Source organism: Schistocerca serialis, chromosome 3 (genome assembly GCF_023864345.2).
Source record: "Schistocerca serialis cubense isolate TAMUIC-IGC-003099 chromosome 3, iqSchSeri2.2, whole genome shotgun sequence".
In the NCBI taxonomy this organism is placed as follows: domain Eukaryota; kingdom Metazoa; phylum Arthropoda; class Insecta; order Orthoptera; family Acrididae; genus Schistocerca; species Schistocerca serialis.
This window is the reverse complement of record NC_064640.1, coordinates 1028963492-1028987078: the sequence shown is the minus strand read 5'-3', so window position 1 is coordinate 1028987078 and position 23587 is coordinate 1028963492. Positions and strand designations below refer to the sequence as shown.

Here is a 23587-nt window from a genome sequence, read left to right as displayed (position 1 = left end):
ATCTATCGGCAGCTTTGTGAAGTGTATGGGGACAACATAATCACTGAAGGTAGAGTGCGTCAATGGGTCATAAAATTTAAAAATGGCCGAACTAACGTTCACGACGAAGAGCGAAGTGGAAGACCCAGCATAGTGACTGCCGAACATGTCGAAAAAGTCGATGCCGCGGTCCGTGAAAACCGTAATTTCACAACAACGGAACTCTCTATGAGTTTTCCACAAATTCCACGAAGTTTGTTGCACGAAATCATTACCGAAAAGCTTGGTTACCACAAGTTTTGTGCAAGATGGATACCAAAAATCTTGACAGAGATTCACAAAAATTAGTGAATGGCTGCAGCGTTAACGTTTTTGGACGCTTACGAGAAAGATGGCGACTCATTACTCGATCGCATCATTACTGGTGACGAAACATGGATTAAGCATGTGAACTGCGAGACAAAATTGCAGTCAATGCAGTGGGCGCACACAAATTCCCCCCAAAAACCCAAGAAATGCATGCAGGCAATGTCGGCAAAGAAGGTGATGGCGACTGTCTTTTGGAACAGAAAAGGTGTGATTTTTGTGGATTTCCTCGAAAGAGGCACTACAATAAACTCTCAAAGGTATTGCCAAACTCTGCACAACCTCAGAAGAGCAATACAAAACAAGCGCAGGGGAAAGTTGGGCTCAAAAATCTTCCTGATTCACGACAACACCCGGACCCACACGGCAAATGCCACTCGTGAAGTTCTCGAATCTTTTAGTGGGAGTTGTTTCCTCATCCGCCGTACAGTCCCGACCTGGTATCGAGCGACTTCCACTTATTCCCAGCAATGAAGAAGTGGTTGACTATGCAGCGTTTTGATGACAACGCACAGCTTCAAGAAGAGGTAACCACGTGGTTGAAGGCACAGGCGGCCAAATTTTACGACTAAGGAATTTCCAAGCTCGTCCATCGCTACGATAAGTGCCTTAATTTAAATGGCAACTATGTAGAAAAGTAGTATTTAAGTGTGGCTTTCATCTGTATATTAAAAAAAAAATTTCCAATGCTTTATTTATTTTTAATTCCAAAATGTAATGTACTTTGTGGATAGCCCTCATAGTTTTTGGATAAATAGGTCTAGTATTGTGACCTTTCCTAAGTCCTCCTTTGTTTCATTGCCATTATGGTCACAGAGTATGTTGACAGAAGGTTTTGATCTGTTTACTGATTTAACAGAAGAACAAAACTTCCTAGGATTTTCTGTCCCATCAACAGATAAAATTTTACTTTTAAATTCACTGAATATGTCATACATGGCTCTCCTTTTTCTAATTTTGGCTCATTTAGGTTTTGTTTGTCTGTTATTCTTTTGCTGCATTTAAATTTGCAGTGCAGATCTCTGCTTTTGTAGCAGTGTCATATACCAACACAAGCTACAACTATCTGTTTTTCAGAGTGACTGACTGGGAGTACACCACAGCTGGCGGGAGAGGTTCAATTTAACCACTTCACCAGTAACACAATTGGCTGCAGGGGGGCTCTGCACGATGGCACTAAACATTCATCATAAGCCTGCTCAGCAGCTGCACTTGTGATCTCAGTACTATGAATTTCAACATGCCCCAGTACCAACAGAATGATACTTCTACGCCCTACTTCTCAAGAGGAAATGGTGTCCTGTATACTCTGAATATGATTCTCTGCTGGATACTTTCTCTTTGTGCTCTGCAGAGTACCCTGTGTGCGGGAGCAGATACGGAAAGTTTTTGAATGCGCAGATCTCATCTGCTTTAGAGCGTAGTGATGACTGTTCCATAAAACTGTTTTACACATGACTTGTCTGATCTCCACACTTTTTCTCCAAGACACTTTAAGCAAGTGTGGTAGCCACGTGAGGGTGTGATCAAATATGACATCCATGAATCTGACTGGCTGAAACTGAGAATGTGCTATTACTATGCAGTACTCATGTCCAAAAACTGTGACACACACACACACACACACACACACACACACACACACACACACACACATTTGTATTCATGCAAACTGAAAAATTTGGCATTTGTGCCCAACCCTCCCATCTCTGTTTCCTGTGGAGTTAACTCCAAAAGTGCTAGGTTGTCAAAGGTAGAATGGTACCTGCTAAACCCACACTTAGCAGCAATTTACCATCCACTCAGCGGCCTTTCCTGCAAAGTTTAACAGAGCAAGATTAAAGCAATTTCTTACGCAATTTCCCTGTGTTTAGGAGTGGTATCATGCTGACTTCCTTCCACGAAGCTGTGATAAAGTCCCTGCAATGGTATGTGGTTGACAGGATCAAGGAGGACTTAATTTGATTCCTCACACAGCTGATACATCATGCTTTGCATAGTCACCTACAACCAGGAATGGCCAGGAGAGTTACCTGATGAGAACTATGGGACCCTTATTATCAAATGGCTCAAGAGGTAGGAAATATGTTACTCATATGGTGATTTTCATCTATATGACAACAGCTACTGGCTTATGGTGGTGCAGTAAAGGTGAGATGTGATATGTGTTATTAATTAATAGTATCACACTTAGTCCACTGACCACTAAGGTCATCTTTCCTGTGGAGACTGTAGCTTTCTAGCACAATGGCACAGTAGTTTTCAAGTGTCTCTCCTCAAGACAGAGGCACAGTGGTCTTTTTTGTGCACGAAGTTTTTGCTGTCCCATCTGAGTTCTGAAGATATTCCATGTTCAGTTGAATTACCACAGCAATTGATATTTGAGGGTTTTCTTCTTTCACATCTTAAATGACAGGGTAAACAGTAGTCTCTGGATTTTGGTTCCTCTGTTGGGACACTGATGTCAACAACATTGCCTTCACTACTGGACAGTAATATTGCACAGCAATTCAATGGTTTTAATCTGATTTCCTTGTCATTAGTTCACTTTTGGTTGGACTTTTCTAATTTACTTGGAGGTGGTGGAGATTATACACACAAGAACACCTACTCTTTAGATTCTAATGGCTGAATGTTATTTGCAAGGATCCTTGGCCTCTCGGCACTTGGAGAGTTCGAGAGGAAGCAGCTGCAGGTACATGTACTCACGCCCCAGTCAGATGTTTCGGATTGTGTTGAGTCATTAGTTTTAACAACATATTTTTTTATGACATATTGGAAAAGATGTGGTGAATGCTAGAGGCTGCATCACCTCAAAGACTTTTAGGTTATCATTACACACGGATTCTCTTTGTTGCCCTCAGATCCTGACTTTTTCTGTCCTTGAACATGGCAATCCCTGTTCAATACGGAATAATCACATAAATGATTACATAATTTAATGGAAACATACATTTTTAATTTTCTTCATGCACATTTGATCCCCATCTGCCACACACAGCTTCACTGCTACAACTAAGAGTCTTATATTCAAACTTCTAGCGATAAAACACGTCATAGGTTTTTGTACATAGCATCTAACTTTGTGGTGTGTTTACCTAAATGTAAATCCTCAGTTAATATATGAGAACCGAGCTGAAATAAATGCCACAATTGTTTTTAATTCTTTAGGGTCAAGTTCCATTATATTGTGGCCCCTTAACTGAAATTGTGTGTTTCGGACATTTCAGTTACTATAAGGTAATATCTTCTCTTTTGGACCCTAACAGCTTCAGAAACTTGTAATGAGCAATTGCTTTCAGACCTCTGTGAGTAAAGGAGAGAGATTATTTCAGAGGCTCCTTCCTCGGTTTGACAGCTATCAATGAATTCTGTCCAACTCTCTGTATCACAAATCTAATGATTTGTTTCCTCTGGTGCACTTCCCACTCAACTTCTCTTTGTTGGTTGAGTACTATGTCACTCCACTCTTTTCATCTAGGGTTTCATGACTTTGAGTGGCAAGAACTGTTCTCTTCCCAACTATGGAAATTAATGTCCCCTTAGAGAACTCTGCTTGCAAGTGTAAGCCTCAAACAGATGGGTTGTGGCACATGCCCCAGAAGTTTTCTACCTCAACAGCCATCTGGCCCATTGGTAAATAGCACATTTTAGTGTTTTTTTTTATACAAGTTTTTATCATCCTCACCATCTGGTCAGTTAAGCCAAGATCTTGACACTCTGACTCAAACTATGTTGCAATGTCATGCTCCTCAGTGGTTGCTGAAACATACTGAGAATTTCAGGTAACGACAGACTACACTTTGATTAAAATAACTTACAGCAAATAGAGTAGTAGGAGCCACGTGTCAGCCAACCACACCCCTTTTTTGAGCTCCACTAGCTCACTACTGTTGTTAGGTAGAAACGGAGAATTGCCAGGTGAGAGGGGGGAGCACCAACCACGGAGCGATTTATACTGATTGCATGAGTGCATGCATGTTTGTATTAGCTTGCAACACGACTCTCCAACACTGGTATCTGTCAATAACAATGTTATTTTATTCGAGCTGTAGTGCTGCTGGAAAGCTCCCAACACCAGCACCCTGGGATCATAGTGGATACCTCCTTAACACTCTAAAAGTTATGTAACTTCTTTGACATTTCTGTTGATGGACCTAAACAAGAGACCTCTCTATAACCTGTTGTCACTTTCAACCGATAGCATTATTTTAACAGGTTTCTCATCACATAGGAGGCATAGGGTCAACATGGAAAACCACATCTGTCCTAACAAGGGATCTGTCCAATCCGACATGTCAAAACCTATCCTGAAATTTACAGAGAGAATACACCAAAAGAAACACAAAGTCAAAATTTTAGCTACCGAGGCATACTGCGAGTAGATATAAGGTTGAAATTTGCCAAATTCCTAGCTCATCAGGTGGCTGGAGAATTGTGCACCGCTGCCATACCTACAGCATATAGCGCACGCACAACACGGTGGGCAGCACATTAGTAAACAGATAACATGGCAAACAGCAATCTTAATTTGTAAAGCAAATTTCAGCTTCCACTCATTGTTTCTTTGACACAACTGTTCACAGTTACTTTTCACTCAAATTTTCAACTAATTTAAGATCCATAAAGTTTAGCAGTAGCCTTTGTGGTATCACTAAGTGTTAACAATGGAGATAAAACTGAATTAATTTTCTTTGTTAGTTCTTGGCATATGATTAATAATAGCATCTGTCTTTGTGCAGATTCCAGAGTTTCACATTTGTGTGGAATCCAATTAATGTTTTCAGCTTTGCAAAGATAAAATATGAAGAACGTAGTATGCAATTGAAATCACATATTTCTCCTAAAGACCTACAAATGTGTTATTTATTAGTTAATTTCTTGGACATTCATGTCAATCATGTAGATGTTTCATTAAAAGTTTTGAAAACATTTGATGAAATTGGAAATAATGATGACAATTCTGTGAATGGTGGTTTAAACAATTGTTGTGCTAATTAAAGTACAGAACAAAAACAGAGTACCTTCCAAGCCCAATGAAAACATGTACAGTAATAGCTTTCAGTGACAAAGAAAATGCTGTAAATTTTTTGGTTGAAGAATGAGGGGGGAAAACACTTAAACTTAAGCAGTTGCAAAGCCGGTTTCATTTTATGAACTCTGAACATGAATTATGTAAATGGATGATTGATTTACATAAAGTATGAAATATGCACCAAAATGAAACTCATGAAGTGTGAAAGAAAAATTATTTGAAAGATTTAGAACTGCTCATCAGAATCAGTGCACTGTTACCGCAGGAGATCTATGAGACTGGTTGGTCTGAAATGCAAGTGAGATGAAAATTACTGATTTCCAGACTTCTCTGACCTGATTAAATAGATTCAGGAAATTATACCGGAAAGGAAGTTGCAAAATTACGAAGTTTACAAGAAGAAAATGTGTAAAGAAGATGTTATTAATAGCTCTTGTTATCACCTTAAAGCTGTGTATAAAGCCAGACAGTCCGGTTTCATGGATTAGTGTTTCTGCAACATATCTCTGCCTTCAGGAACATCAAGGAAAATTAGGAGAAAATTTAAAATAAAATAAAATAAAATAAAAAATACAACAAAAGTCTTGTAACTGACATAGCAAAATCTGGAAAAATAGGAAAGACTAATTCATTGCTTTTGTTGGACTCTTCACCTGGACATAATGACACCTCCATCTTTAGAAGGACAATAAAAAGACTGTTAGTATAATTCATTTCCACCGAGAATTAATACTGTGATTCAGACTCTAAACAAAAAATTTCAACAGTTTAAAGCATTTTTCAGATAATTGCTGGTCAACATAATTTCTGATAGCTCTTTGCCATTTCTGGTTTATCAGCAGAACAGTTTGTTAATCTGTCATTTCTGCAGTATCAGTTTGCATTACCACATTTTATGAATTTGAAGTGATTACTGTGAAGTACCTGAATGCATAAATTTTTCTTTTATCAGGTGTGCCTGGTGCAAGGAAAATGTTACTTTTCCTCGTCCAATACACACAAACAAGGAACTGCTTCATTGTTACCACAATACACATTATTCAAAAATTATCATAAGAACTGTGCTACAGAAAATATTACAAAATTCAAGTCCTGACTGATGGGAGTCATCCGTAATGTAACATTATACACTGCCTCGATTTTCTTTCCTCTGTTGGTCACTTGTATAACAATTACATCTGCAACAGTCTAGCTGTTGCTATGAACTCCAAATTATTCAATAAATTAGTGATATGAGAAATTTCTGGTATGGTTTAATTGCTTAAAATTCACTTTGTGGTATGCGGTGCTATTTCCTCTTGTCATGGCTATGTTGGCTTATTCGCCGATTCAAGCACTAAGCAGGAAGGGCTGTACAAACCGCTGTCATAAGCAGTTCTTCATGCAGAAAAGAATGAGTAACTTTCAACATTTTTAAAAAATACTTGCCTTAGCAGTTAAAATTTTGACAGTGCATTTCCTTACATGTATTTTATCTGCAAGAAAAATTTCAGGGTAGGTTTAGACATGCTTCCTTGTGCACTGCTCCAAATTGTTTACATTCTCCACCTTACTCACTCCCACGAAGTTTTGGGACTGCACCTGGATGACGCTGACAGCTTGCCCCCAATATTTCAGCCACCCTCAAGTGAGTGTTTTAGACTGGAGATTGCTAGTGCATGTCATTAACTTTATATCAAAAACTGGTGCAGAGACAGCTGTGCACAGGCAGCTGCCACACAAGTGCCCTCTGTCAAGTTTAGCACCCTCTTTGTATATTGCTCCACCTATGGCATGAGTCGTGGGACCCATTCATTTCTTTAGTGTCTTCAGAAATAAAACATTTTATGCCTGATGACACATCTAGTGACAATTTTATTACTTTGATATCTGAATTAACTCTGTGAGCCTACAGCCTGACAGAGGACGTACATGTAGTATCACCTTCACGCATGAGCCTATGTGCCCTAAATGTACCAATATCCAAAGAGAATGCTAAGCTCAACGGTGGCACTCATGCAGCAGCTGTCTATGCTCTTGCATCTCCATGCCAATTTTTAGTGTAAAGTTAGTGATGTGCACTGCCTGAAGATGGCTCAATGGTTGTTGGCCGAAATATTGTGGCATGACATCGATGTCATCAAGCTGCAATTCTGAAACTTCAGAAAATACTCTTTATACTGGGAAAACTTCAAGACTCATGTGTCTTTCTCATTCAACACTATCAGTTCAAAGAATTCTGTGAACCATTATGCTCTCATTCTCACATTCCAATCCAGGCAATTACTATCCATTGTTCATCTGAAAACACAATAACTCATCTGTGAGTAGTTTACTATAGCCAGAATGTAGTAGATCACTTGTATTTTTCTAACTGACTATCTTAAGGTGATTCAATTACATTCCATGTGATACAATAAAAGCTAAAGTACAGTAAAAAGTGTGCATGACTTAGGATAAATTAACAAAAATGAAGTTATAACATGCAATGGCATAGAAAAAGAAATTAACTACAAAATTATCTTAATATTCCAACATGTTTCAGGCATATGTTTGAGATAGTATTATTTCTTCTTCCAGTACTTCAGCTGACAACCATAAGCCAGCTTCAAAACGGAATTTCAAGCAAAAATGTGTGTTTACTCCCCAGTATTGTGTCAAATGGTTTAAATTCTGCCAGAAACTCACCTTGAGGATACCCAAAAGGTTGTCACCCAAATTACCAGAAGAAGAATGAAAACTATCCTGGATGTACATCCAAAAGATGGAGGAATATTCTATCCACTCAGAAAATTTCAAGAAACAAATTATCTTAAGTCCACATAAAAGCAGCAAATTCATGTAAGAGCAAAGACAATACACAGTTACATAAAAAATAATGGAATTTCTTTCACAGGTCAAAGCAATTTAGAAGAAATGTAGACGAATACTGAACATGCTCATACAAGTGGGTACCCAAAAAAACCGGAACAACATTGCCAAGAGCGGAGCTTGTGTAGTACACATTTCTGCCGCTAGGCACGTGTAGCGCAACTCACTGCCAGTGCAGTGCTGCCCGTGTTGTCGACCTGATTTATTCTGTTCATCTGTAGTAATTTTTCCGCTAGCACTGTTTTGTTCTTGTTTCGTTTTTTATTATGGCAAGTTTAAGTGAAAAATGTGCAGCTAAGAAATTTTGTTTTTTACTCAGTAAAAATGCTGCTGAAATCGTTTTAATGTTGAAAACAGCTTACCAATATGACACTATGGGAAAAACTCCAATGTACAAGTGGTTTGCTTAATTTAAAAAAAACGGCAACATGTCAATTTATGACAAACTTCATTCTGAACATCCATAAACTGCCTGAATTGACAAAAATATTGAAAAAATTCGAGAGCCTGTGCTCACAGATCGTCAAAAGACAATTGATCAATTGTCAGAGATTAGTGGATTATGTACTTTGAATCAACAGACTGAAACTCATCCAGATTTTCAGTCACAGGTCATGGCGATGAGTCATGGTGCTATGGTTACGACCCAGAAACTGTCCAACAAGTGGAAAATGTCATTGTCACCCATCTAAAAAAATACCATCAAGTCAAATCAAACTTCAAAACAATGCCAGTTTGCTTTTTCGATGGCAACACATAGTTCAGTCAGAGTTTTCCCCCCCAGATCAGACAATAAATCAAACCTTTTATTTGGAAATTTTAAGAAGACTGCACAACAGTGCTTGTCAAAAAAGATTCAATTTGTAGCAGGCAGGAGACTGGGTCTTCCATCACGACAACACACCCACACACACAGCCATCTCTGTTAGATATATTGGTTAAAAATGGCATGGTTCCACTGCCCCACACCTTCCTTGCCTGACCTGGCTCCATGTGACATTTTCTTATTTCCACGCATAAAAAAAGGTATGAAAGAACATCAATTTGACAACACTGAAGAAGTCACGAAAAAATCGATGGAGGAGCTCTCAGCCATTTCTAAAGATGACTACAAAAAAGTTTTTGAACAGTGGAGGCACCAGTGGAGCAAACAAATTAGTTTTAATGGAGGGTATTTTGAAGGGGATAAGGTTGTTTTGTAAACAATTTGAAAATATATAGCTTTTAAAAAATAGTTCCAGTTCTTTTTGGGTAACCCCTCGTACAAAACCAGAAAATTAGTATGACAATATTTTACCTTTCACAAAGCCCCACACATTTCTCTTGTACTTCAACTGTGCAAACACGGTAAAACAAGATTCATTTTCACCAGTACGTGTTAAACAGTAGTGCATGTTGACACCGAAGGAATCTGCATAGGGTATCCCAGCATTTGAAGATTCAATGTCAATTGAATATAGTTCACCTGGCTTACTGCATTTCCTCATCATCTGAAATAAACAAAGTTCAAAATGATCCTACTTTCAACAATATGTACAGCACTGTCACAAATTTGCAAGCAATATACTTTGTTAGAAAAATCAAAATACTCTCTATACTTGGTGACATACAAAATTTAAGCAATCTGAAGAAATAATGGGAGTGACTGACTGACTGAATGTCACAATGATAACAAAATCACTACAAAAATGTTTGTTAACTATGACTAAACACCAGGCAAGGAAGAGAGACACCTGTTTATCATGTGGATCCTTCCACAATCATACTGTAAACATCTTGAACTAGATGTGAGAGAGTTCCCATTTAAGTGGCAGCATTGGTGCTCATGCACTTGTGTGCACACCTCTACATGCACATATAAGGGAACTTTGGAGGAAAAATTAAACACTCAGACTCTAAAAACATTAGGAAGATGCAGCACGTGAGCAAGGAGCCACACTCCTGGGATACAATGCGTAAGAATTTGTAATAAAAATACCCATTAAAAAACTGATCTCTCTCTCTCTCTCTCTCTCTCTCTATCTCTCACTCACTTGCGCGCGCGCGCGCGCGCGCGCCCACACACACACACACACACACACACACACACACACATACACACACGAGAGCATGAATTTATTCAAGAAATATTATGAATGGATATTTCCCCATTGTATGAAGCACCTTCCAAGAGCTGTGTATGTGGTAGAAAGAGTATAAAACAATGTCTTCATTCTCTGAGCAATATAGGAAAAAAAAAAAAAAAATTATGAGGGAAGTGTTGCTGATATCTCATAGAAATTGCCTGCCACGAGTCACCACTCACATGGTTCACCTGACCACCTCTATTATTTGCGAGCACCTGGGTAAAGGCCTAATGCGGTATCATGTATCGATACCAGACTACGGTCATATCACAGTTGGCAATGGAATTGCAAATTTCTGTCCAACACTTACAGTGGCCGTGTGGGATCCAGTGGACCCAACGGAGCACACCTGCTGAAACACGCCTCCAGAGGCTCTAGACTACGAGCGCCCTCTGCCACTGCAATATAGGATGGTTAGTGGCAGCCTCTCAATATACCTGCACTGGAAGCCACATCATGTAACGCTACACAGACACAGTACAGTTGCAGCTCCATCACCATAGTTCATGCTTAGTAAAGCAATGGTCTTTCTTGTTGACACTGATGAGGTAGACTCTGTTTCTTGCTCCATCATTTGTAACAAGTCTTCGTTCACTTACACTCTGGCAATAAGTACTACCGCCTACATGTGGCTGTCATCAAATTGCTTACTTCCTGTTCTGTCATCTTTTTGCCTGGTTTTTGCTGTTCTAGTTTATTAGTGTTTGCCTTGCTTGTGCTCTTTATGTTCTAGGTTCTGCTGTTGCTGCTTTTGCACACCCCTTTTCTCTTTCTCTCTGTTATTTTTGCCTTTTGCTTTTTTATTTCTGCTTTGCGCTTCATTACAGTGCAGATGACTTCACACAAGATGCTGGATCCGATGCATATGTGCCACCATTTCATGACTTTGACAAGATGAAGGAAGACGTCCAGAATACCTTGCACAGTTCAAAATGCACATCGCAACACATCACATACAAGATACTGACAAATCATCTTATTTCTTTGCCATGGCAGTAGTGACTGTTTATTGTCTGTGTGCCAAATTGTTTCCCACATCCTGCCCTGAACTATTATCATACGAGGACTTACTGCAGGTGCTTACGAAGTATTATGAGGACATGGTATAAGTGGTCACTGCCCTTTACAAATTCCTTAGCTTATTTAAGTAACAAGGGGAAAGATACTGTCAGTGGGTGACCGAACTACATGGCCTTACTACGCAGTGTAGATTCAAATGTGACTGTGGCAACTATTTCAGTGATACAATGGTTTGTGATGCCATCACACATGACATAGCTGACTCTCAAATTCGGAAACAGACTGTTAGTTCAACAGTTTCTAGACTATCAGGATTTCTGTGAAAGTGCAGCAGACAGTTTTGAGTTAGCATCTATCTGTTTTGTAGATAGTTTTGACAAACAGGCCTCACCGCCGGGTCCGCAGCTTGTGGTCGTGCGGTAGCGTTCTCGCTTCCCGCGCACGGGTTCCCGGGTTCGATTCCCGGCGGGGTCAGGGATTTTCTCTGCCTCGTGATGAGTGGGTGTTGTGTGCTGTCCTTAGGTTAGTGAGGTTTAAGTAGTTCTAAGTTCTAGGGGACTGATGACCATACATGTTAAGTCCCATAGTGCTCAGAGCCATTTGAACCTCACCGCCGGCTTGCAAGCAGTGGCCCAGCCGACCACAGCCATAGTGCTTACATCAACAGGTTTAGTGTCCGACACAAGGTGTGAAGTCGTGCCCTCACTGTAATACAACACATGCTCACCAATATTGCCCCTCATGTGCAATGACTTGCTTTTTTTTTTTGCATAAGGCAGCCCCTCTACTACTCCTTCGTTCAAATCTAATTCACAAACAGCGTGTAGTGGGTTTTCCAGGCCCCACAATGTGATTAATACAAAACAACAGTGTAACAGGCATTCAGGAAAGACTCCCAACTCATCTGCAGTGCTATGTGAAGACAACACACTTACTGTGCCTCTTACTATTGCTTGACACTCAGTCCATCTGCAACTTGACATTGGAGCTTCAGTGACTTTGCTGAACCATAGCACTGAAGAATTGCTTAGCAAACCTACATTGTGAACACTGTGCCATATGCTAATGGCATGCAACGGCTAAGACATTCCAAAATTTGATGAAGACAGTGACATTTACAGTGCTTTCCTCCTGAGACAGTGCTAATGTTTTTGGTCTACACTCTTTTGATTTGTTTGGGTTAAGCATTCAGGTCAATGTACTTTCTGTTTCTTCCTATGATCCTTGGGACAGTGTTGCTAAGTTATGTGTAGAATTTCAGGGTCTGTTTTCTGGAGGTTTAGACAAAGCCAATAATTTTGTTTCCAATGTCACAATGAAGTACAATGCACAGCCATGTTCTGTTAGAACTCATCCTGTTGCTCATGCTTTTCAAGAACAGGTGGCTCAGGATTTTACTGCTTTGCAAGAAAGTGGGGTCGTCACACCAACTACTGTCAGCCAGCGGGCGTCCCTTCATGTTGTTCTAAAGAAGACGTCTAGCAGACTGACTGTGTGCCAATTTTAAGAAAACTGTGAATCCTCGGTCAGTCATTGACAGTTATCCCTTGTCGCACCTGGAAGAACTGATGGATAAATTGGGTGCTGGTCGTTGCTTTTTCAAAACTGATTTGTGCGATGCTTACTTCCAAATCCCTTTGGATGAGCAGTTGCAACAGGTCTTTGTCATAAACACTCATCTGTGTCTCTTCAAACTTTTTGAGATTGATGTTTGGCAGGGTTACTGCACCAGTCATATTTCAGTGCTTTCTTGAGCAGCTGGCAGCTGAACTTCCTTTTTGATCAAATTATTTAGATAGTATTGTCATGTCAGGTTGCATTCCTGAAGAATACATTAGCAATCTTCACACACTGTTTCAAGTGTTATCTGCAGCTGGCCTTAAATGTAACAGATGCAAATGTGTTTTTTCTCAGACCAAACTTGAGTACTTACAATGGGTCATTGATAGCCAAAGTGTTCACTCATTGCAATCACATTTGCTTCCTATATGTGACCTTCCACCCCCGTGCAATGTGTGGGAATCACAATCTGTGTTAGGAAAGCTCACGTATTGCATTCAATTTATTCCAAACACTATTCAAATTGTGGTTCCCACTTGCATTGCTTGCACAGGAATAATGTTGTTTTTGTCAGGTCACAAGAGTGTCAGTCCAATTTCCAGAAGTTGAAAGATATTTTTCTTAGTGGTAGATGCCTTGTTCATTTTGATCCAGCTGAATTTGTGGTCTTGGCTGCAGATGCTTCCTCTTACAGCATCGGTGCAGTTTTGTCGCATAAATTCGGTTCCATTAACAGGCTGACTGTCTTTGCTTCAAATGTGTTGCACAAAACATTATTCGCTAATTCAAAAGGAGGCTCTCGCAATTGTCTATGGTGTCACTAAGTTTCACCAGTACCTTTTTAGCAGAAAATTTTACTGGGTGACTAACCATAAACCTCTAAAATCTTTGTTTAGTCCTTCTCAGTCAGTCCCAACTCGCACAACAAAGAAGCTGCAATGATGGGCTCTTCTCTTGTCCAGTTATCAATACGAGATTATGTATTGGCCCACTTCTAAGCATGCCAATGCAGATGTTCGTTCTTGCCTCCCATGTTCGCCCAGATTCTATATTGAACGAGTTATTTGCTTTTTGTTGCTGTAGTGATGCCCCCGTTTCAGCTCCTATCTCCCCATTGCCACCTGCATGCAGCCCTCCAACCCCTCCCCCTCCCCCCAATTGTTGTTTGCTCATGTTTTGCATAGCTTTCTGCTTGATTGTTGGAAAATTCCCCATGCTACAGTAGTGGATCCTCATTTGGAGATTCTGTTGCATTACATCCGGACTGGTTGGCTGCATCCAGCCAGACAGATTCATGGATCTGAGGTTCGCTGATATTTTGCCCATCGGCATGCCCTTGCAATTCACCAATCTATCATTTTTCTTTGCCCAGTTTTTCAGCTGGTATTCACAGGGCAAGCTCAGGTATATGGGGGGGAAGGTGGGAGCTCAGAACCAGCCCCCATTTCAGCTCCTATCTCCCCATTCCCACCTGCATGCAGCCCTCCAACTCCCCCCCCCCCCTTTCCATACAATGCCAACAGCAGACATGTGGAATCTGGTGGAACCAATGGAGCACACCCCTCCAGCGACTATGAGCACCCTCTGCTACCACAACATAAGACAGCTGGTGGCGACCTCTCAACCCACTTGCACTTAGAGCCACACTGCCATATGACAGTATGCAGATGCCATCTAGTCATGGCTCCAACGCCATAGTTCATGCTTAGTACAGTGAGACTCTTCCTTGTTGGCAATGATGAGCTGGTCTCTGTTTCTTGCTGCATTATTTGTATTGATTCTGTGTTCACTTGGAGAAATGCAAGTTAAGAAAATCTTCTGTTTATTGTGATATCTTGTTTGCTAATCATTTCTGCTCCTGTCCAGATTTCCTATGATGACAGTTGCCACACCACCCTCTCCTTACCATTGTGTATGAACTCGTACATAATGACCACTGTTTACAAAAGTACAAAGTTACACAAATTATCCTAGACAGACTAAAAAGAATAAATCAGTCAATTTCATTTATCATCCTATTTTCTGTCATTTCAGTTAATGTACAGGGTGTCCATAATTAAAGTTCCAGTTTCAAAATCCTGCAGAAAGAGATCCCCTGCTCAGAATGATGTCAAATTGTGTGTGTGTGTGTGTGTGTGTGTGTGTGTGTGTGTGTTCAGACGCAAGATTATCAGCGACCTTACACCTTTTAAAAGAAACAAATGTGGATAAAATGGGTAAATTGTTGTCACAAGGTGAGAACGAAACTCGCTCACTCCCACCTCACTCGTGATGTCGCTCACAATCACTATCTCATATGCTTCTCAAATTTGAACATATTATTTATTCAGGGTAAAGCATAATGGTACAAAATAAAATTCAATGAAAATTTTACAGACCGATGCCGCTGTTAGCATCTTTACATAAATGAGGTCGGCTACAAATGACAGATGAACTGCAATACAATGTCTATGGTTTGAGTTGCACATTACACCATTTGTAATATTCAATGCACATGACTGCACAAGTTTGGCAGTCAACAGTTGTGGCACTGTTAGTTAGGTAAGCCCATTCACCACAGCAAGGTTCTACCACATTGAATGGGAAAAATCAGTTTTTAATTGTCCTAAGGTCAAAAACCATACAAAAAAAATCAAAACAAGAAAAGCGAAACAATATCAGTTTCTAATTGTTGTAAGACTGATGCAAGACATGTTCAATATGCTGTCCACCATTTTCTACCACATGGTGAAATCGAGTAACACCAAGTCCCACAAGAGATCAGAGTGTCTTAGGAGTGACATTCCAAATGTGTTGCACAATGTGTGTCTTACATTAGCAGTTGGAGCAACAAACACATAATCTTTCAGGCACATGCACAGCCAGAATTCACATGGATTAAAATCAGGTGCTCTGGACAGCCAGGCTGTAGAGAAATCACAGTGATAATACTAGCATTTCCAACATGCCTCTTTAGCAGCTGCTTCACTGGCTGTACAGTGTGCAGACACACACATCAAAAAAAGTTTTGCATCACCTCGGTTCCGAGAGTTCCGGAACCTATTCACAAAATTGGAATAGAGATCAACATAAACGTCATTTCCGCCCTTTTTATTGCTCATGAAAACCACACATTGCATGTTGTACCACCATACAGTGGGACCTTCAGAGCTGGTGGTCCAGATTGCTGTACACACCGGTACCTTTAGTACCCAATAGCACGTCCTCTTGCATTGATGCATGCCTGTATTCGTCATGGCGTACTATCCAAAACTTCACCAAGGCACTGTTGGCCCAGACTGTCGCACTCCTAAACGGCAATTCAGCATAGGTCCCTCAGAGTGGTTGGTGGGTCACATCGTCCATAAACAGCCCTTTTCAATCTATCCCAGGCAAGTTCGATAGGGTTCATGTCTGGAGAACATTCTGGCCACTCTAGTTGAGCAATGCCATTATCCTAAAGGAAGTCATTCACAAGATGTGCATGATGGGGGAGTGAGTCGTCATCCATCAAGACACAGGCTTCGCCAATATGCTGCTGATATGGTTTCACTATCGATTGGAGAATGGCATTCATGTATCGTACAGCTGTTACGGCGCCTTAAATGACCACCAGCAGTATACATCGGCCCCACAAAGTGCCACACCAAAACAGCAGGGAACCTCCACGTTGCTGCACTCAATGGACAGTGTGTCTAAGGCTTTCAGTCTGACCAGGTTGCCTCCAAACACATCTCTGATTATTGTCTGATTGAAGGCATATGTGACACTCACTGGTGAAGAGAACGTGATGCCAATCCTGAGCAGTACATTCAGCATGTTGTTGGGCCCATCTGTACCGCACTGCACAGTGTCATGGTTGCAAAGATGGACCTCACAATGGATGTCGGGAGTGAAATTCCGCATCATGCAGCCTATTGCGCACAGTCTGAGTCGTATCACAACATGCTTCACAAAAAGCATTATTCAACATTGTGGTGTTGCTGTCAGGGTTCCTCCGAGCCTTAATCCGTAGGTAGCAGTCATCCACTGCTGTAGCAGCCATTGGGCAGCCTGAGCGAGGCAAGTCATCGACAGTTCCCATCTCTCTGTATCTCCTCCATGTCCGAACCACAACACTTTGGCTCACTCCGAGATGCCTGGACACTTCCCTTGTTGAGAGCCCTCCCTGGCACAAACTAACAACGCGGACATGATCGAAACACGGTATTGACCATCTAGACATGGTTGAACTACAGTCAAAATGAGCTGTGTACCTCATTCCTGGTGGAATGACTGAAACTGATTGGCTGTCGGACCCCGTCCGTCTAACAGGCGCTGCTCATGCATGGTTCTTTAAATCTTTGGCCAGGTTTAGTGACATCTCTAAACAGTCGAAGGGACCGTGTCATACAATATCCACAGTCAACGTCTATCTTAGGAGTTCTGGGTACCTGGCTGAGGCAAAACGTTTTTTGATGTGTGTATATGCCATTTTGCATAAAAATAATCCTACCCACACATCCATACTGTTGAAGGATTGGAATGATGGTGGTGTGCCAAAGACTCTCATAGTATTTACCAGTGACTGTACAGGTAATACAGGTAACACTCATTCCCCTAAAAAATTACAACCCTATGATAAATGATGCCATCAACTTACACCACACTGTTACCCTCACAGAATGAAGTGGTACAGGCTGGTGTGTGTGTTTGTGTGTGTGTGTGTGTGTGTGTGTGTGTGTGTGTGTTTGTTTCCCATTGTCCACATTCTGCAATCCTGTGTATTGATGGGCGGTTGTTTATGGATAGTAATACAGGATGTTTCATAGGATTTTACACGCTCAGGGTGTATACGTGGATGCGGAAAAAAAATTCCCGGATTTTTCCCGGAATTCCCGGTTAAAAGTACATTTCCTCCTGGGTGAAGTGAGAGGATCCTTTTCCTCGGAACTGTAAAACTTATCAGTCTTTTGAATGGTTATGGTTTTATACATGGGCGTAGAATTTCCCGGCACTTTAGAAAACGAAACTCAGGGAACCAAACACGTTTTGGGAAGATGTCTGACGTGCAGCAACTTGTACACAGCACATTTTCATATTACAAAAGTATAAATTTGAATTCTACCAAACACCGCATGTTACTTTCCAAAGCATTGAAATTGTGATTGCAATGCGCTTTTGTAAGCCAGTCATAGCTCATGTCACGTGATCTTGCCAGCCAATGACAGAGGATATTCAGATCATAGGACACGTGATGTAGTCGGCCAAAAGCAACATCACTGTTAGGTAATGCGAACACACTAATAGGGAAAGTTAATGGTTTAAATTAATATATGCAGTGTTGCTACAAGAAAAGAAAAGCTTTCACATATATTATTGCCCCTTTTTGTGCGTGATACACTTTAAGATACATCACACAAATGTGCCAGTAAAATGTTTAAGAAGGACATAAATGTTAGATCTCCTGGGCTCGAAATTATTCTAAATCATCGTACTCAAAGAGTTAATTTTTAAATGAAGAGTCAAAAGCTCTGGGATTTATGAAATCCATCGTACATACTCGCACATAGGTCTTATTCCGTAAAAGGAAATATACTTTGAAAGTAACGCTTTTCAAACCACCATTCGCAATATTTTCCCGCAACCTGTTAGAAATAGGTTCGTTTCAGCACTTGCCAGATGGCGCCTGATAACAAGCGTCTTACGTAACGTCATAAAAGAAACTAGACAGAGGATACTCAAAGAGCACGGTTATTTCGTGAACCATACTAAGATTCATAATTCGACTTAAAGTGCACATTCGTATGTCCAGATTCGGATGTAAATATTCTTGGAGTATCAGTACTGTATTATCTCGTGTTTGGTTCTTTATTATGGCATAATGCCATACGTTCTAGAAGATGAAAACATGCACCTGAAATGCAGCGTAAAAAGTTGAAAATAGCCCATAGTGTGGAATTAAACAATCCGTTTCAAATAAATTGGCTGGTTCAGTGGAAAAGATTAATAAAAACCAAATTTCTCTAGCAAATTGACAAAAATAACTTCATTGTTCTGCAATACGATTAATGCTTGACTGTCAGAATGGGGAAATAAAATAAAATCTGAAACTAATAACATATTTTAGCCTTCCATAATTATGTAATTCACCTGATAGCTCCCGGTCACAGAAATCAGTTTTGTTTTCATTTGACGTAAAAGCAATAAACGAAACGGAAACAGCAAAATCACTAAACGTAAACACGGGTCACGTGAGACTACCCACTTCCCCATTACAACTTAAGATTGCTCTGTAGATCTGCACCGGATCTACAATATTTCTGAACCGGGGCAATACTAGATAGTGGCGCCCCCCTCCCTCAAGTGTTTGAGGTAGGACACGAAAAATTTTAAAAATCTACTTTTCAAAAAATGACCATTTTGCAGCGCACATCTTTCTGAAGAGTCTGATACATAAAATATGTGTGTTTGAGGAAATGTAAGACATATTGTTTGGTCTTAAATGTGCCAAAGTGCAGTTGCACGCCTGTCCACACAGCATTCTATTGCACGTCACTGTATTTTGTTCTGTGGAACTCAAACATGTAACATTTTGTAATGGGTGCCATCAAACTATATTCAGGACAGTGAAAATTAAAATTTCCTGTGGTGCCTCTCCTGCTCCCAATCACCCGGTTTGACAACCTGCCCCTGTTTAAAAAAAAAAAAACTCTCAATAAATACTGGATGGGATTATTTGTAACCGGGAGAACAGTAACTCTTCAGAAAATTTGCACTCTTTATTGCCTGTTAGCTAATAACTTTATGTTTTGCGTGACATAAAATTAAATATAGGATACATAAAACCAGTAAAGACAATAGACAAGCAAGACAGTACACATTTCTTCAGTCCTTAAGTCCTTGCATTGTTTTTCTCACCAACCTTAGTACAGATTTATATGGCATGTTTTCCATTTCGGTAAGAATCTATTAGCTCATCAAAGTTCATCAAATGTTTTGCTTCATGAAAAAATCAAATGTTGTCTAATACTGAAGATGCTGTTAATACAAATAGAATCCAAGACTGGTGTGCTTTCTCGATCTGATTACGTGTATTTTGTCACAAAATAGGCCTGCCTAATACTGCAGCAGTTGTAACACACACCGAATAAACGACACTGTATTGGCACAAATGGTCATTTTTATAACACAACAATATAATCACGAAGTACCAATATTAAATGTCTATTAGGCCTACTACAAGCAAAAAGTTTCATGTAAAGAAATAGTTTCACATTTCATTCATACGCTCTAGCTTCTGAAGCAGTAGTACGAAATTTTTACATAAATTTAGAGTAGTCATATTCTTCCATAATTTGTGTGATGTCCCCATTTCTTCTCCTTCCTCGTTCTAACAAACAATCTTGTCATCACCAATTCTGTAACTATTCTTGCCACGGTTAAAACTTATTCTCTGATTAACGTGACTAACAGTGCCACAATCACCGTTTTAGTTACGGTATCCCGCATTTTTTCTGCAGTTAGGCGTTATTAGGTGTTCGTACAATGCGTTTTCCGCGCTGCTCCTACAACAGAACTTTTGCGGCTGCTACCCGGGGAGCGTACAACTGGCCCTCGCCCAGTGTAGCGTTCTAGCAAAAAAGCAGAAGGTACTATTCATACGCGACTCAACTGCGCACGCGCAAGAGCTCGCTCGCAACTGCTCAAATGAATCTACTGTAACCAGTTGTGACGTCACGCTCATCGGAGGCAATTTGCTGTTATGAAGCATTGCATAGTCTTCCTAAAGCCGTTGACACATTTTGCTGTTGGCAGACGCTTGTGTGAACACTGCATTTTGTTGCTGTATATGGCGAATTTCCTTGGGATCTTAGTTTTCTTTTCTTTTTTTTCTCTCTCTTTCAAGTTTTATTGCTGCAATATTATTCTGCAGTAGCGAAATACAGTAATATCTTAGTTAGAGTATTGGTTCTTACCAGTCAATGTTACAAAAATTTAACTGAAAACTAAAACAATGAAAAATTCCTGGAATTCTAAAAAAATCCCGGGTTTTTCCTGGTTTTCTCCCAGATGAAAAAAATCCCGGGTTTTTCCCGGATCTCCCGGTTGTCCCGGGTTGTATACACCCTGACACTGTGTGCGCAGGCATATCCAACATTTGGCTATGCCACATGCAATGCATGTTTGCACACCTCTGCTTGACCCCTCCTGCAATGCTGTGGCCACATCTTTGACAGAAGTTGGGTCAACTGCTTTCCTCCCTCTGTCACATTGCCCTTCAAATGAACCTGTCCTTTCTAATTTTGTAACCATTTTCTCCAGATCCTTAGCAGACATCACACCAATTACTTTTTCTCAGATTCTTGAGTGTCCAAACCTTTTGCAGGGCTACTGGCGCACAGTCACCATTCTTGTAAAAGAGCTTCACCAGCAGCACTTGATCCTTCATGGAGACAGTCATGCTGGGCATCTCAGATACAACCTGAGGAACAGCCATGTACCACTTAATCTGCTGGTGTGCACAGTCTGACATTTACAGTGCCATTTATTGGGCAAAGGTTCATTAATCTTTTTTCCCCTCCATGACAATTCCCCAGGCACCAATAACATGCTGTTCAAATTTGTCATCATTCTGAGTAGTGGTTCTCTTTCTACAGTGTTTTGAAACTCGAACTTTAATTATGGACACCCTGTATATAAAATATTCACCCAATTTAAAAGTTTGTTTCAACTCATGTAAGATAATTACTGATATCTGTAACTTGAATATAGCAATTTTTCTCTGTTTTCCAATCAAATTTGTTATTAAAATTGCCTCAGTTGATAACAAACATTCAAATGCATTACAGGGATCATAGTGGTTCTAAGTTTGCCCTTCACTGACAGTATTTCCTAATTCTATGGATTAGGAAGTATTATTACCTGATTTTCAGTGACCTGAGAAGTTTTAGGACCCATTGACTGTGACAGAGACACAGTCATAGAAATTGTCCGGTGTTTCATTCCAGTTTCAGAATCGGCTTGCCAAGGGGCTAATACAATATCTGTAAAACAAATTAAGAATTTGCTAACTGAATAACAGTTCATTGTAATTCTTCATATCAATACATATCCACAAATCAATGTCACACCTGTGGTTTTCCGCTGAGTGTGGAAATCCAGAAGAAACTTCGAGCCAGTAAACAACAAAGTAAAGAGCTGATCAACATGGATAGGCAGAATTATCCTGACCAATCGGCGACCCTCATGAGGAGATGTGCAGACTGCAGCAGACTTTTTGTCTGAAACAAAAAGTAAATTTATAATACTCTTGTCATCATTTTTTATCTCACATAACAAGCATTTTGAATCTGAGATCATGAATTCTCAGTAGTGATGGCGATGTTTAAGTTCTTCGACAGGTTTTATACGTTACCAGCAGAGACCGAGAGATACCTACTTACAATTAACAGCTTAAGAGAAAAAGTGACGCAAACTGAGCATCAATTAACATACAGTGATCTTTTTATATTAATTTGAAATGATGTTAAATGGAAGTTCTGTGTAGGCCTTACCGCTGCTGGTACAGTCCAAGTTACTGCACTCAATACTGTGTTGACTTCCTAATGCTCAAGGGCAGTATAAAAGGTATTAAAAATCTCCTTTGGAAGGAATTTCCTGATTCATTTAAGATAGTTAAGAAATGAGAGGTGGAAGTTCAGCATACCATACTTCTCTTTAAGATGATAATGTGATGGAAGCCCCAAAACTGCATGTACAGATGAAAACACAGGGAAAGTGAACAATAATATTTTGGCTAATCACTGATTAAAGATGTGTGAAAGAAACAGTTGACACCACAGGTGCATCAGAGGAAAAAGTACAGTACAATGTGCATGAAGGAGTAACTGTGAGAAAGCTCTGTGCAAGACAGCAGCAATGTTTGCTGAATGCTGAGCAAGAGCAAATTCAATGTATTTTCCATGTCATTTTATTACTATGCATGAGACATAGGTCTGACACTTCAAGACAGAAGCAAAAGAACAATCAAAGAAGTGGCTGAAAGCCGAAAGCTGCACCAATTATGGCAAAGATGATTCATCTGGCAGCAGTATTATGGTCAGTGTTTTCTGGGATTTGAAGGGAATTTTTGCTATTGATTGCAAAAAGAAAAATGTAACTGGCAAATAAAACACAGGTAAGAGGAAAAAGTCAGTTTTCTCATGTCAATTTACTTACTTACCAAGTTTAGTACCTCAGCATATTGATCTCGATAGCACGTGAGAGAAACCTTCTCTCAAACAGATGTAATACTCTGCCTGCCTGGAAACAGTGCCTCAAACATGTGATGTGGCTGTGATAGTTATTCACAGTGCTCTATAAACCATGCAACTGCGTGGCAATAAGGCAGTCTCTGCTAACCTATAAAGCTAATTATCACCTGCCGTAAGATTAGCAGTATAACAATCCACTTCTTATCATGGAATTCTCTGGAATGCTTATTCGGATTCGCACATTTGCAGCTCTCTGTGACATTTGCTATTCAAATGGTTTTTGCTATGCAGCTTCACGAATCATATCACTCGCACCAAACTTGGCAATAAAGGATTTACTTGTACGCATAAAGAATGTCAATTATTGACAGGTCTACAATAGATGGAACTTTGGAAACAGAAGATAACATTGCCTCACCAGCATCAAACGCAACAGA

The 23587-nt window shown here is 40.1% G+C and overlaps 1 protein-coding gene across 2 annotated transcripts in view; it reads right to left on the bottom strand.

The window, feature by feature from the left end:
• LOC126471491 (protein Aster-B-like) overlaps positions 1-23587 on the bottom strand; it is a 251147-nt gene that overhangs the window by 26894 nt on the left and 200666 nt on the right. For both annotated transcript variants that reach the window (XM_050099703.1, XM_050099704.1), the window contains 3 exons: positions 22029-22178; positions 21820-21941; positions 9528-9720 (listed from right to left, as the gene is read on the bottom strand). In XM_050099703.1, coding sequence (XP_049955660.1) covers positions 9528-9720; positions 21820-21941; positions 22029-22178 — 465 coding nt within the window. The remainder of the gene's footprint in view (positions 1-9527; positions 9721-21819; positions 21942-22028; positions 22179-23587) is intronic.